This window comes from Schistocerca serialis, chromosome 4 (assembly GCF_023864345.2).
Source record: "Schistocerca serialis cubense isolate TAMUIC-IGC-003099 chromosome 4, iqSchSeri2.2, whole genome shotgun sequence".
Taxonomy (NCBI): domain Eukaryota; kingdom Metazoa; phylum Arthropoda; class Insecta; order Orthoptera; family Acrididae; genus Schistocerca; species Schistocerca serialis.
The window spans coordinates 884857202-884873916 of NC_064641.1; the positions used below are offsets into that span (position 1 = coordinate 884857202).

At 38.9% G+C, this 16715-nt stretch overlaps 1 protein-coding gene across 3 annotated transcripts in view; it reads left to right on the top strand.

Moving 5' to 3' along the window:
- LOC126473547 (nuclear receptor coactivator 5) overlaps window positions 1-16715 on the top strand; it is a 148774-nt gene that overhangs the window by 70398 nt on the left and 61661 nt on the right. For all 3 annotated transcript variants that reach the window (XM_050100675.1, XM_050100676.1, XM_050100674.1), the window contains one exon: window positions 8639-8788. In XM_050100675.1, the coding sequence (XP_049956632.1) occupies window positions 8639-8788 (150 nt within the window). The remainder of the gene's footprint in view (window positions 1-8638; window positions 8789-16715) is intronic.

The following is a 16715-nucleotide window of genomic DNA, read 5'->3' on the forward strand; positions in this document are numbered from 1 at the left end:
ATTGATGTTCATATCTGTGTCCAGTGGTTGCTGTGTTAAGACGTGTGTGGTTTTCCTGAACAAACAAGTAGCAAGTAATTTTAATTAAATAGTATTCAAGGGCTCCGTACAAATTCTGCTGATGCTTGCCTGTGGCACTGAAGGATAAGCATCACTGTGATAAAAGTCCGCCCCCGGTAGCTGAGTGGTCAGCACAACGGAATGTCAATCCTAAGAGCCCGGGTTCGATTCCCGGCTAGGTCGGAGATTTTCTCTGCTGAGGGACTGGGTGTTGTGTTGTCCTAATCATCATTATTTTCATGCAGGGCATTAAGGTCCTCCACCAGGGATGGAGTAGGGGATCTCCCTGGCTACTACAAAGGCCAAGATTACTTCTTGATCTGGCTGCTTACCAGAAGTATTGTACCCCGGACCACCTTTTTAAAATTAAATTTACTGAGATTTTAGACCGCCATTCAGATTTTATTACTGTTTACACGGATGGGTTTAAACAGGGGGATTTTATTGGCTGCTCTGCTGTGTTTCCCAATACTGTCCGTAGGATAGGGCTCCCAGAGCAGTTCCCAGTTTACTATGCAAAACTGTTTACAATTCTGCAAGCATTAGAGCATATGCGACGACGACATGGCACGAAATTCATCATCTGCTCCGATTCCCAAAGTGCTCTACACGCTCTTGAACAGATGTGCCCAGCAGATCGGATGGTGCACGAAGTGCAGGATGCACTCCTGCTCTTGCAAAAGCAGGGTAAGGATGTAATATTCTGCTGGGTTCCAGGGCACATAGGGATTCCTGGAAATGAACTTGCAGACGCGGCTGCCAAGGAGGCTTGCTCCATCCCACCTCCTGCTCGCTGTTCCGTCCCCCTGCAGGCAATGACATCATTCGTGACTCGGAAGGTCATGCGTTGGTGGGAGGCTCAGTGGCTGGAAGTGAGGGATAATAAGTTGCGAGCGGTGAAGGATTCTGTCCGACCGTGGCTCACCTCCTTCCGACGACGACGAGCTGAGAAAGTAGCCCTTACACGGATTAGAATAGGACATTGTCCGTTGACAAATGGTTTTCTGTTACGTCGTGAGGAGCCGCCAATGTGTCGGACATGTGGGACATAGTTGTCGATATGACATATTTTAACTTGAGTGTGTTTTATATGCAGGTTTGAGGGAAGATTTCAGTTTCCCAACAGACCTGCCCTCTATTTTAACTAATAATGAGGCGAGTGTTGCTAGAGTTTTATGTTTTTGTGTGATGTCTGGACTTCTTCCCAAAATATTGGGATTGAGATCTTAATGTGCTGTAAATTGGTTTGGTCACCTATTATTTGTACGTGGTCACTCAGCCACCGTTAATTATTTTTACTTGTTTTGTACTGCTATTTTATTTTTAGTTTTATCTACCTGTTTTGATGTGCTGTGTCCAATCTTGCAATTTGAACATTTACAATTCTCGCAAAGATCGGCTCTGAATTGATCCTTGTTTTTAACAGATCTTGGCTGCACTCGTCAACATTTCTTTTGGGAACGGGCGCTGATAACCTCGTTGTTGTGCACCCTAAAACACTAATCACCATCATCATTTCATCCCCATTGATGCGCAAGTTGCCAAAGTGGCGTCAAATCGAAAGACTTGCACCAGGCGTATAGTCTACCCGCCGGGAGGCCGTAGTCACACGACATTATTATGTTACTGTGATAGAAGATACAGTAATAAGTTTGACTAATACCTAGTTTCTGGGTACCCTGTACTATGCAGGAAAAAGTGTGCACATACTCTTTTTGTGAGAGAGAGGAGATAACGATGACTCTCCTCCTCCTCCTCCTCCTCCTCCCCCCCCCCCCTCCCCGCTCCCCTCCTCTGCACAGAAGTGTGACTCTTGGGATTTGAACCAGACTAGAATGATGTTTTGACCCAGTTACCACCTAGAGTTCTGTCATTTAGACAAGATGAATGCCAGTGGATGGACATACACTGTTTTTACATGGTTTTACGAAAAGCTTGTTTCAGCATTTGTACCATTCTCAAGTGTCCATCTAGATAGTAACATCCATAAAACATCTTGGACCGTAATTTCTTTTATGTACTATGTTGTTAATATAGGCCAAGTACAGGGCATTTCAAAAATAATATACATATTACAAAGTATTATTTTGTCTAAGCTATTGATTGCTTTGCCTCACCTCGACTATTGGCAAATCGAATACATAGTCTAGTCTTTATTAATAGCCACTAGATGTCAGTTGTCTTCTGTTTTGCTTGGTAACCGTCATATGTTTAAAATGGCTACTTCACAACAGAAATAATTTTGTGTTCTCGAGTTTGCGAAGTGCAATTCCATGATTACAGTGCAAAGACGTTTCAGGTTGAGGTACCAAATTGATCCTCCAAATGAGTGGAACATTTGCAGATGGTGTCGACAGTTTCTAGATACAGGATGTGTATGTAAAGGAAAGAGTCCTGCCCTCGTGTTCGACAGTTTCTAGATACAGGATGTGTATGTAAAGGAAAGAGTCCTGCCCTCGTGTTCCTGAAGAAAATGTTGCACAAATTTAAACTGCTTTCCAAAATAGTCCTTCAAAATCGACTCCTCATGCCAGTCAGGAGTTGCAAATGCCTACAACATCAATTTGGCATGTTTCGAGACATTGTTTGGTTATGAAGCTGCACGAGTTACAGCTGTTACAAGCTCTGCGTACTGATGACAAATGCAAATGTGTGGCATTTTGTAATGAGATTATTGATGCTATTGACAATGATAACACTTTTGCACAACACATCATGTTCAGTGATGAAGCGACTTTCCATGTTAGTAGTCAGGTAAACAAACGCAGTGTTCGAATTTGGGGCCTACAGAAACCACATGCATCCATTGAACATGTACAAGATTCACCCAAAGTCAATGTGTCTCGTGTGATATCCGAATCATCTGTTTACGGCCCAGTCTTCTTTGATGGAAACACCATAACGGTCAGCAGTATCTCGCTATGTTACAAAACTGGTTGTTTCCAAGGCTGCAGGAAGACAACTTCATTTTTCAACAAGGTGGGGCACCCTCTCACTGGAGTCGCCAAGTGCATGAATATCTGAAAGAAACTCTACCGAACCATTGGATTGGTCGCCAAGGAGCTGGTGACTTAGCATGTCTCAGCTGGGCTCCACAGTCACCGGATCTGACACCCTCTGACTTCTTCCTTTGGGGTTTCGTTATGGACAACGTTAATGTATCACCACTCCCACAGAACCTGGAGGAGTTGAAGAACCAAATCTGTACTGCCATAACAACAGTGACAAAGGACATGCTAGCCTGAGTATGGGTGGAATTTGAGTATCGATGTGGTATTGTTCTTATCGCTGATGGAGGACATATTGAACATGGCCATAATCTGAACTTGAGAGGTTTGTAAATATGTCCGTAAAGTTTCATATTCGTATGTCTTAAAGTTTAGTAAATATATGCATTCAAAATACGTATATGCTTTTTTAAACACCCTGTATTTACCTTCAATAGAAATGTCTTGTAACTTTTGGATAGTTGTCAAATGACAGATGATTCCATTGATGCATTATGTTAATCTGTATTTTACTGTGTTGAACCAAGCTAATTTCATTTCTCAGATTTCCACATTTTCATTTCTAAATAATAACATCTCTGTTTTGAAAGTGCTTGACTTAATGCATTAGATTATATTTTGGTCCCAAAATATAATTGACGTGGTTGTACAGATTTTCAGAATGAATCCTTCACTCCGCAGCAGTGTGTGTGCTATTTTGAAACTTCATGGCAGATTAAAACTGTGTGCCAGAAAGGTTCTTGTTTGTATAGGTTGGATCCGTACCAGATAGGGTTGATAGAAGAGATACAGAAGATCCAACGGAGAGCAGCGCGCTTCGTTACAGGATCATTTAGTAATCACGAAAGCATTACGGAGATGATAGATAAACTCCACTGGAAGACTGCAGGAGAGACGCTCAGTAGCTCGGTACGGGCTTTTGTTGAAGTTTCGAGAATATACCTTCACCGAAGAGTCAAGCAGTATATTGCTCCCTCCTATGTATATATCTCGTGAAGAGACCATGAGGATAAAATCAGAGAGATTAGAGCCCACACAGAAGCATACCGACAATCCTTCTTTCCACTAACAATACGAGACTGGAATAGAAGGGAGAACCGATAGAGGTACTCAAGGTACCCTCCGCCACACACCGTCAGGTAGCTTGCGGAGGATGGATGTAGATGCAGATGTAGATATATGTTTTGACATGGTTCAGCTTTTATGACTTTGAATGGTGCCACCACATTGATTGCTGTACAGGCTGCACGTAGTTCTAAGAAATTTGTGTTCCGTCAGTGGTCCTAGTGTGAATTATTGTATTGAAAAATTCGATCACTTATTCTAATTTATGTGTAGCAATATTATTTTATTTTTATGACAGTTTTAGTAGCTCTAATACATAAAGAAATTAATGACAATTTGATGGATACAACTGCAGAGGATCTTTGCGTACTACTGTGAAACTGCAAGCTGCTCACAATACAGGGCGGGCCATACCTCAGCCATCAAAAATTTGTTTGGTGCAATAATACTAAACAAATGCAAATACAAATTTATCATCAACACAGAAATATATGAAGTGTTAAAAAATGTTTAAAGTGGTTTCTGTTGTTCTAACCAGATCTTGCTGCACCTTTTCTACACAGATTTACAGAGTTTGTCACAAACCTTCCATGACTGTAGGTTTCCAGACTCTGCTTGAATTCATTCTTTGCAATTCTCAGCATCATAAATCTTGACAGAATTAACTAATATTTTAAATAATGGAAAATCCAGGATGGAATAATGATGGTATTATAAGAAGGATAAATTGCTACGCAACATATGGTGAAGGTGTTGGGTCGCAGACAGGCACAACAAAAAGACTGCTAAACATGTAAGATTTCGATCAAAAGGATGCCTTATAAAGTGTGTTGCCTACTTTATAAGAAGGTCTTTTGACCAGAGCTCACATGTTTAGCAGTGCGTCTGTTGTGCTTGTCTGCGCATCATCTCCTGTACATGATGAGTAGCAATCTAGCCTTCTCATAGAATCGCATCCTAATATTTTAGTGTATTCCAAACTGAACGATCCATGGGTGTGATGTCTGGGGATCATGGAGGCCATTCTACAGTACCTCATTTGCTAATTCATTCATCAATGTTATCTTTTAGAAAGTATCTCACAATAACACCACATTGCAGAGTGCTGCATCTTGTTACCATATCAACTTTTTTTTAACTAGGTGCAGATGTTAAAAAAGGGGACTCATTTCCAGTTCTAACAACATTTCTTGAAGCATATATGTGTAATTTACAGAACTGAAATTACCTTTAAAAAAGTAAGGCCCGATTAGCCCATCGCTGATAATCCCTGTCCATATATTCACACCAGGAAAGTTTAACTCTGTCTCAGTCGCCACTTTGGCATTCATAGGATCAGTTGTATCTGTTTGCTCTATCATTCACCTTTAAAAGTTGCTTCTCCAAAGAATGCTTTTGTATAACTGAGGTGGGCTTCTTGTCAGGTTGTGTACAACTCTCAGAATTCCATACTTCATCTTCTTCTAGGGCTTCAATCAAAGTAGGCCTTTATGGTCTTCACATCACCTTTTCCTGAATTGTTAAGGCATGTTCTTGCTATTCCATACTCAAACACTTTTTTTGAGATATAGTCAGTGATTGCACAAAACATTGTATGACAACATTGAGACACTCTTCAATAGTAACAGACTTTGGTCTTGCCTGAATGAGGAAGCTCTGCAAATGACCCATCTCTTCAAATCTTCAATTTAATTTCAGAATACCTTGTCAAGACGGAGATTGGATGTTAGAGAAATGTTCCACAAACAAAAGACAAAAATCACTGTAGTTATTGTCACGTTTCACTCATGTTTGCAGATCAAATACACGCTGCTCTGTAGTTAAGTTTCTATTCATTTTTCTCCAGATAACAACAAGCAACATAACTTCAACTACTAGTGTCAACTGACTTATTGTTAATACTCTCTATTGAAGTTTACAGCTGACTTTCACTATGCTAGGCAAAACAAAATCTAAAGATTGCTAGGGGCAACTGAGTTATGGTCTATCCTATAGAAGGTAATATTTTCTAGCCATTCAGTCTTCATGTACAGATGTTCCTGAAATAAACAAAACATCTACATTCTGGAACAATATGGTATTTTGAGTTAGTGACGGTTTCATAATTTATGTAAAGATTAATAGTTGATTTGGTAGATATTGAATTTAGGTGCACTTCCAGGTCTCCAGCCAACATCCAGCTATGTAATTTTTTAAGGGGAGTTAGAACAGAAATTTTTTTATGTTTTCAGATTTGTACCCCATTGTAAAATTTACAGTTTTCTTAATAAAATGATACATAAATCACATATAAATTCGAATGGCACATATTTTATTTGTTTCTTTTTAAATATTGTTTGCACCTGTATAAAAAGTTAAAAAATTTACATGAATTACTTAAAGCTCAAATAAAATTACTAACTTTTTATGTAGAGGACTGTGGATTGCAGTATTACAGAGGCAAAATTATGTTGATTCTATCTGTAGCACCGTAGCAAACAGAACGGTAGCTTTTCATAATATAAACCCATGTAGTACGTAGAAGTTCCAAGAATTCTGTTGGGGTGATCAGTGCGGATACTGGAAAGGTACTAGAGTTTTAGATTCTGACAAAACGTTATAAGTGAAAATCAGTGAACCAAGTAGAACATATCTGTGAAAGCAACTATAGAGGAACATGTAGTGGAAGGATGGCTTCTGCAGCTTTTGAAATTTTCAGTCAATCCATGAATGAAACAGGTGTGTGCTATTCTGAATTCTTATGTGATGGAGATTCAAAAGCATACAATAATGTTGTAGCAGCTCAGCCTTATGATGATAAGATTATCACAAAACAGGAACGTGTGCATCACGTCCAAAAGAGAATGGGCACCATGCTGAGGACATCGAAACTAAGTTTGAGAAACAAGAAACTTTCTGGTCATAAAACCGTAAAGGGTAGGCTAGCAGACAAAATTGATGAATTACAATTAAAATATGGGACAGCCTTTAGGAATCACACTGATGGTTTGTTGAGAATGCTTTAGGCAGTATGGGTTACCTTCTTCCACAAACTGTCAACAGATGGCAAAGCATTACATCAACTCTGACTCCCAGACCAGATTCGTAGTGCAAATGACGTGACACCCAATACTCAATACTTCATACAGCCAGAAACAGAAACATTTCATCCCAGCAGTAGTCATAAAACCCATTTACAGAGACATGGCACATCCTGAGTTGTTGAGTGTCTACGTGGGCAGACTCAGAATCCAAATGAGTCTTTCAACAACCTCGTATGGACTTGCAAACCAAAAAGTGCTTTTGTTTGGAAAAAGACATTAAAACGGGGGTCTGTGATTCTGTTATTGCTGTTAATGGTGGTAACATTAGTACAGTGAAAGTGCTACAGCATATCGGATTTACTTTTGGAGTAAGTTGCATCAGAAAATTTCAGCAGATGGATAAGGTTCTCATTGATAGAGTGCAATATGCAGCAGAAATCGTGTCAAGCTGATGGTCTCTGCCATGTTTTATTTGACACAACATCGCTGTGTGACTTTTGATATTGTAACAAGCATGTACAACTAATAATGTTACAAGATCTGATGATGACAGTGTAGAACTGTCGAAACCGATCAAAGTAATAAAAAGAATTGCTAGCGATCTTGGATAACTTGATTCTTCAAGAATAGTATAACTTCCAGATCGCCCCCCCCCCCCCCCCCCCCCCCCCCCCCCCACCCAAAGCAGATGCAATGTCAAACTTAGATAATTGCACCTTGGTTCCATGGAGCCAACCAGTGTATGTACACTTCACCTTCTTGTTTTTCCAATTTTCAGTTTTTCCCTATTTCTTGGTGAAATAATTTTTGGAAGTTGAGGTTATGTAGAATACATGCTATTGTTTGCATGTTCAGAAATATGTATCACCCAGATCAATAACACAGTGGTGTTTGCAGTATTTATTTTCTCTAAGAATAGCTCATTATCTAATGTTGATAAGTTATTTGTATTATGCTGACTAGTTCCCAAAGCCAAGGCACGAGAGAACAGTTTATTTCATTTTTTGTTCGTATTTGGAAGCTCTTCAGAGTCCTGTTTGTTTCTTAAAAAAATATTCCTCATATTTTATGGAATTACGTTTATTTGATTTGACTAAAATTGGACCTGACCATCATTGAAACTATTGCCAATCACCCTAGTGACACTGATAACTAATTTGACAGTTCTGTATGATTTTTTAATTATTTTGTTATTTCAACATATTCCTGTCTTTGGGGCTTTCATAATTACTGCAGCTGTCACCAAATAACCTTGCTACCATGACAATTATTGGTTAACACTACCAGATGTTTTTTTTGCATTTCATCCATTCCTCATGCCATGAGTTTGGGTGAAGTAACTTCAGGCATTCCAGTGTGAAAACATTAGTGTGTGCGTGTGTGCACGCACGTGCACGCCCAAAATAGTTGCAAATAGTTTAACCATTTCTCTCTGTATTTTGACTGTTAAATTACAAGAGATGTGTTTTTACTGTTTCTTAGGTTTGAGAGTTACCCAAATAAAGGTGGAACAGATCGTGATCGCAGTTATTATGGTGGGCGAGACACTGGTTTTGGGAATGATGGTGTCTTTCCAAACACAGATAAGTTCATGCCCGGTCCAACAAGAGACGACAGAATTGGCAGTTTTGGGTAAGAAATGCAATTGATATTATGTTTTCTGTACTTATCCAATAAACTGGTGAAATAACTGTTATTCTGTTACTAATGTGTCAAAACAATGAATAATTGTTAGGTGTTAAGATATTAATGCAGTCAGTGTATGGGGACTGATTTAGTTTGTTTTGTTATTGGTAGGAAGTGCATGGCCATTTCAAGTAAAGTGTCAGCTACATCTGTCAGGTCAGTTCTTGACAGCAGTTTGTACATCAGATTGTAACTTCCACTCCGTCCCCCTACTTTACAACCTTCTCCTCGTGTCTAATCTAGTCTGTTAGAAGAGAAACCTGACTTCTTGAAATGGAAGCTTGTGCTACATAATAGTATAACAGATACATCTCACACATCAGATGAGGTTTCTCCAAACTCTGTTAAAATTACTTTTGATATGATTTTATAGATTATGTATTTGTTTACTGTGTGGAAAAGAAAGAAAAAGGATGTTAAATAACTTGGCAAATTACTGAAAATTATCATCTTACTTTTGTTATAATTGTACTGTTGATTTTATTGTTAGTGATAATTACATAATCCTTTGTGCAACAAATACTCTGATGGGCCAAAACATAATCACCTGCTTAATAGTTGTTGTCTACTTTTGGAACACAGTACGCAGCAATTCTGAATTGCATGGATTCGAAAAGTTCGTGGTAGATTTCCGGAGGTATGTGTCACAAGGTGTCTACCCACAGGTCATGCAGTTCCTGTGAATTATGGGATTATGGTTTGTGGGTGCGGAGCTGGAGCCTGATAGCATCCCACATGTGTTCCATCAGGTTCAGATCTGATGAATTTGGACATCAACGTCAGTCCACCATCATTCTCCTCAAGCCACTGTAACAAGATTCTGGCTTTGTGACATGGACTGTTATCCTGCAGGAAGATGCCATTGCCATCAGGGAAGACATCAGGCTTGAAGGAATGCAGGTGATCTGTAATAATGTTCTTGTAGTTCACAGTTTTCATGGTTGGTGCCTTCAGTTACTACCACAGATCCCATGGAAGCCCAGATGAATGTCCCTCATTGCGTAGTACTGTCCCCACCAGCCTGTACACATGGCAGCTGCATGGTTCAAGCAGCCATTTGCTTGGGTGACAGAGTAGTGTAAGAAGAAATACAATTTATCTGGCAAGGCAACATGTTTCCATTGATCCAAAGTCGAGTCTCGATGATCCTATTCCCATTGCAGTTGTAAAAAATATTGTTGGGTCAACATGGAAACATATAGAGATCATCTGCTGGGGAGCCCCAGGTTCAAGAAAGTGCACTAAACAGTGTGCGCTGAAAGACTTGTTCCTGCTCCAGCATTTACACTGTTAACGGATCTGCCACAGAGCACCACCTATCCTTCTTTTCAGTGCAGTGCAGCAAGCCTCCACCTTCCATGTTCTGTGATGAGATATGGATGTCGAACACTTTGTCACCTATTTGTGGTTTCACCGTCATTCAACCGCTTTTCATAGATGCTCATGACAGCGAGCAAGCAGCTGATCAGCTTTGCCATTTCCGAGATGATTATTCCCAGTGGGCATAACAATCTACCCATTCTTGCTTATGTGGATTTCCCTTTCGGGTCCCTGTGCTGTTGGTAGAAGGATTCCTAGTTAGTCTCTGCTCTGCTTATATACTTCCTTTACCACGTCACTTACCTGCAGTGTCACCATGTGCCATTCAAACTTGTGGTGGGCAGTGATCATAATGTTTTGGCGCATCATTGTAGGTACATAGAATATTGAGCCATGTGTTCATAGAATATTGAGCCATGTGTTTGTTTCTCATATGGAAAGCACAGTCAGCAAAGTTTGGTGTTGCTCTTGCTTTATATAGATGTTTTACATTATCTTCTTTCATTCTGTAATACTATTGGATGATTACGTACCAAGTGGTTTAGAGGTTCCTGCATAAACATAACATACTTTGATGGAATTTTGTGTGAACATTTACACATATTCCCAAAAAACGTTGGTATAGTGTCGTGGGTGTCAGTTTGATATTTGTGTAGGTTCAGTCATTTGCTTGACCCCTATAATGGAGCTTTCGACAGTGTATCCCAGAGTTTTTGGCAACTTTGAGGCATAATATGTCTGGCAATATTTTCTTAAAAGAAACAGAACTAGGCCATCCTGTACAACTTCTTGCATTCTCTTAAGTGAAATGATATCAAAAAAGATTAAATGAACAATTTCCATGTAGATAATTTGAAGCAAAGTCATCCAAAAAATAACTGCTTGAAAAAAATGTGAAGTTTAACTTTTTATATCTATGGAAGGAAGCGCATGATAAACCTATGTTGCATGTGATAACTTACCAACAAAAGGTCTTCGAATATGAAATTTTATTTCCCTACTACTTTCCAAGAGTTCACAAATTGAGGAAAAAGCTGATGATTTTTGTTAAAATGCAAAAAATGGGAGCCCAGTTTTAAGTGTCTGTGTGTGTGTGTGTGTGTGTGTGTGTGTGTGTGTGTGTGTGTGTGTGCGCGCGCGCAAGCTCTTTTAAACAAATTTCATTGGGAAGGCTGTAATCTAAGCCACGTGAAAACTAACTTCCAAGGTGCACAAAGAACACACACCTCTGAAGACCAATAGTGAGTAAAATAGCAATGCCAACGTGCCATCTTGTGAAACACTTGATGTTAGTTTTGAGTCCGTTGGTTGGCACATTCGAGCACCACAAGAACTTGGTCCAGTTTGTGGAACGTCACCGAAAACTCAGATGACAAACTCATCATATCTCATGGTCAGTTTCAGTGTTGTCACTTTTCACCAGAGTTCCACTCAAGGAATCACTGGAACTTATTGAAAAGTAATTTGGGTCCTCATTCACCAAACTTTTTAGTTTTGGGCTTACATCCACATATTTTCTTTTTGATGGACAGACTGATGGCCTGCCTCTGGGTAGTCCTCTGTCACCTGTGGTGACCAAAATGTACATGTGGAAGACTTTGAGGATGAGGCACTAGACTCAGCACCATTAAAACCAACAGTCTTTTACAGGTATGTTGATGATGCATTATCATTTGGCCCCATGGGAAAGATGGGCTTCAATTTTCTTTCAACACCTGAACTCTATCCACAACCAAATTCAGTTCACCATGAAGATGGAGCAAAGCAGTCAGCTGCCATTCTTGATTTTTCCGGTACGAGGATAACTTGACAGAACACTGGGACACAATGTCTATAGGAAGAAAACCCACACTGACCATTCACTCTACCTATTATAACCCATCGCAAAGGGAAGGATTGCTCAACACACTGGTCCACAGAGCTCATGTTATCTGCAATGAAGAAAGTATAAAACTGGAACTGGACCACCTCAGGGATGTATTCTAGAAAAATGGCTATAGCGAACACCAAATTCAGTGTGCCTTCAACCAAAAGATCTAACCACAGCCAATACCCTACAAACGCCAGCCGAAAAAGATAGCTTACATTCCAGATGCAGGCAAGTTATCTGGAAAGATCAACAGAAATTTACAATAAAATATCAGATGTGTGTACCGCCCACTGGCAAAGACGAAGTCCCTTTTAAGGACTGACCTGGGTCTCCAGAAATGTGGAGTGTGTTACATACCACACGAGCACAAGAATGTAAATGTTGGACAAAGCATTTGCACAAACGAAGAAAAGTGTGTGGAACGTAAAATGTACACAGACTTCCATCAGCCCACAAGATCAGCAATTGCTGGACATGGCCTTGAAACCTACTGCAAAATGAAATACGAAGATACAAAAATTATGCACAACACATTCCACTATTGGAACTATTTATGCAAGAACGCTATCAAAATCCAGCTACTGAGGACAGTGTATTTCAACGTAGTCAACTGTGGGCTCTGGCACTGAAAATTTTCCAAACGCAGTGGAAACAGAACACAGAGCATGGCAAAGGTGGAGCACAGACTGAGGACTGCCACTCGACTCCGGAGTGCAAGCTACCCCCACAACTGCAGCGAGCACATTGCATGGTCCATACCTGGGGAACCTGATGACAGCACGTTACACCATCAAAAATTCATTCTACAATGACCAAACAATCCGACTGCATACCTGAGAGACTTTCAAGCAGCAATATTGGCCTGACAGACTCCAAAGTTTTTCTAATAATTCTTCATTAAATTCATCTACCACCATTTGCTTTGTGTCCAGAGTGACCTGATTGTTGTGGTTATAATGCTGATACACAGTAATATCTGTGGATCATGCTGTATGAAATAGCAGCAGCTGCAGATGATGGAGCTTCTGGTCCAGGATACTTTTCACAGATTGCAAACAGCCATGCTGAGAAACTCAAGTGACTACCTCAAATTATTCGAGACACAAAAGAGAGAAATCTTAGATTATTAATTACCTTTCACTTTTTATAAAAAGAATCCTATAGAGCTGAACATGTTAGATATGTTCAAAAATAAAAAAGACAACTTTTTTGCAATTTTTCATTTTCTGATTCAATCTCACTTCCTCCTCATTAGGACATGTGCTGCTACTTTCTTTAGATACTACAAAACAATTGTAAAAAATAAGAAATGTCATATTTGAGTACCAGCAGAATATGGACACATTTTCATTGCACCGTCACCTTGTCATTATTTTTTAGGATGTTTGGAATGAGAATGGTTTAAAAGTGTTTGCAGAAAACACTTTGTCATTAATGACAGGGTGGGCTGAAAGTACCCATTTTTGGCATTTTTACAAAAAAAAAAAATCTTCAAATTTAACTTGAGTTTGAAAATTATTGGAAGGCAGTAGGAGAATAATATTTTATAGTTGAAGACTTTGAGTATCACATGAAAAGTTTCAGATGCTTCATGCACGTATCCATACCATATAAAAAGCTAAACTTAACATCTTTTCAAGGCAGACATTTTTTTGGCTGATTTTGCTTCAAATTGTCTATGTGAAAATTGCTCACAAAGTCTTTTTGATTATTATTTCATGCAACAGAATGTACAAAGTTGTACAGGATGGCATAATTTTGTTTCTCAAAATTGTCGAAAACTCAGGGGGATGCACTGTTGAAAGGTGCGCTATAGGGTCAAACAAATGACTAATCTCTACAAGCATTAAATTGCTGAAAGTAAAATTGTACCAATGTTCATTGAGAACAAGTGTGAACATTAACATAAAATTTCATCAAAATCTGTGATGGCCTTGGGGAACTTTTTCCCAAATTACACTACTTATCACACAGTTTGATATTGACTGTTACCGAACTTACATCAGCTAATCTATTAATCGATTAGTCAACCAGTCAGTCATTCTGCCAGTCTGAGCAAAATAAAGTTGAAATTGCTGTGAACAAGCTACGTATTATACTGGTTTTACTGCACAGCTGTAAAAAAAATTAATGAAAAATGCAATCGGGTAACACTGGGGTAAAGTAAGTGCAAAGTAGTACCACTGAGAGTATACTAGGCGCCAAAAGTGTAAAAATATATTAATTAAGTTTTAAACTTGAAGCGTTGTTTATTCTTTATCACATTTATTGTGCAAACAGTTACAAATGTACTTTCAGTGTGGATACCTGAATTGCTCTGAAACAGACAGACAGCTTCTCTATTTGATTTCGTCTATACATCTCTGAGTATACATTCTTCCTTAGCCATTCTCAACATCACCTACTCTGAAGTGTCCCTTCAGCGATCCATGCTGTGTTGGAAGCTCCACAGCATATTTGTAATGTAAGGGTGTCTTCTGGTAAAGTCCAGGAATCGCACACTGTCCAGGGAGTACCTCAAACAAATAACAGTACAACACAAACAAATATTTTCACTAACATATAATACCACATTCAAAAATACAGCCCTGTGTGTTACTTGAAAAAAACCCTTTAACATGACACAAATAACCAACACAATTACCCTTTTATACATGGAAATGAAGGTACAGGAAACTTCTCACCCATGACTCAAGGGAAAAAATTGTGAATTCAACTACACAAAAAACTTCACCATCACCACTGGCAATGCTTACCTGACAAAAACACATGTTAAGTATAGTTACAGAAAGGTGGTAATGATAGCAACTTATCATTATCTTTATATTTTCTTGAATTACTATACTTCAGCTTTCATCCTCTAAAACAACTTGGTGAGAGTTCCAAATTCTCTCTTTAGGAAATGTCTTCAGATATTTGTTGAAGATACACACAGTTATCTCAAGAGATTCAGAAGGATGACCACAGACAGTTCCTCTCACTTTGAGGAAGGAAAAAATCTTACCTGGTGCTGCTTCTGGATAGTACTGTAGATATGAAGTGTCTTGTTTTGGGACACTTCAAGAAATACATAGGTCTGTTAAGAGCGGCATTGCCAATTAAAGCACTTGTGGATTTAGAGACAGCTTTGGACATTAATGATTGGAGTACATTCTTTTGAAATTCTGAATTAGCGGGAACAAAATACAGAAAGCAAAAAGTTATTTGTATCATGTATGAGGGTGGTTTGATAAGTCAGATAAAAAAAATTGTTTTGTAAGCAACTCTCCTTACTTCTTGACACAGTCATAGAGATATACACTTGGTCAGTGATCCTCCAGCTTTTTCATACTATTACAAAAATTGATTCTGTGAAACTCTGCAAAATACTTGGTGACCGCAACTATCATATTCTCATTTTATGGAAATTTGTTCCCAGCAAGCCAAAGTTTCGAGTTAGGGAACTGGAAAGTCACTCAGGTCTAAGTCTAGTGAATATGGTGGATGAGGAACCAATTCAAAGCGCAGTTCATGTACTTTTGCCATTGTTACCACTGATGTGTGGGATGGTGCATTATCCAGGTGAAAGTGCACTTTTTTGGTGTGAATCTTGCTCATTTTTCAACCAACGCAAATTTCAAATGATCCCATAATGAAACATAATAGGTTCCAGTTATAGTCGTGTCTTTTTCCAAGTAATATATGAGGGTAACTCCTCAAGAATCCCAAGAAACAGTGGCCATCACCTTGCTAACTGACAAAATGGTCTTTGCTGAAATGTGGCCGATGCACTTTTGGTCGACTGTGAACAATAGTGGCACCCACCTTGCTCACAGCTTCTACATAGCAAATTCTCCACACAGGATACTATGCACTCACATAGTTGAGATGCCTACAGTCTCAGCATTCTCATGAACTTTTATATTGTGGTCTTGCATTACTGTATCATAGATTTTGTCAATAGTTTCCTTAATGGTGACCTCAGTCGGATGGCTGGAGCAAGCTTCATTTTCAGAGCTTGCCTGATTATGTTTAAATTTGTTAATCCAAAAGTAAATGGTCTTCAGTGATGGTGCAGAGTCCGCATGTTCTTCATCCAATTCTGTTTTGATTTGTGTGGGAGTCCAACCCTTCAAATGAAAATGTTTAATAACAGCATGGAACTTGGATTACTCCATTTTGAATTACAGTTGAAACACTGACCAATTAAGATGGCTGTCAACAAGGAACTGTGCATTGTACATTGTTGAAATTCTATGTGTGATGATTGGAATAGTCAAACTTACAAACCATGAAGGTATAACAAAAATATTCTATTCTTCCAGAGAAATTTGCCAGATTTATCAAATCACTCTCCTGCAAAAATGAGATTGCAGTTATTTGATTCTAAGGACATGTAAGAGAGATAGTAGCAGAAGAAAGATTGAGACAGCATTGCAGCCTGCCTTCTGTATGTAGAACAAGCAGTAAAGGAAACAATGGAGAATACAAACTTATAGTTTTCTGCTGACATTGTAAGTTCAGTGAAATTTCACATAGTAAAATGGGAGCGTCCAGTAGGTTTTTAAAAATACTTTTCTATTCCTAAATGTGTTAATTGCATTTGGTGGTCTTATGACAGTTTAGACTCTAATGAGGCATCATCAGAACAAAGAATCCAAAAAATACAAAAATGCAAAATTGCTATTAAATAATAACGGTTAT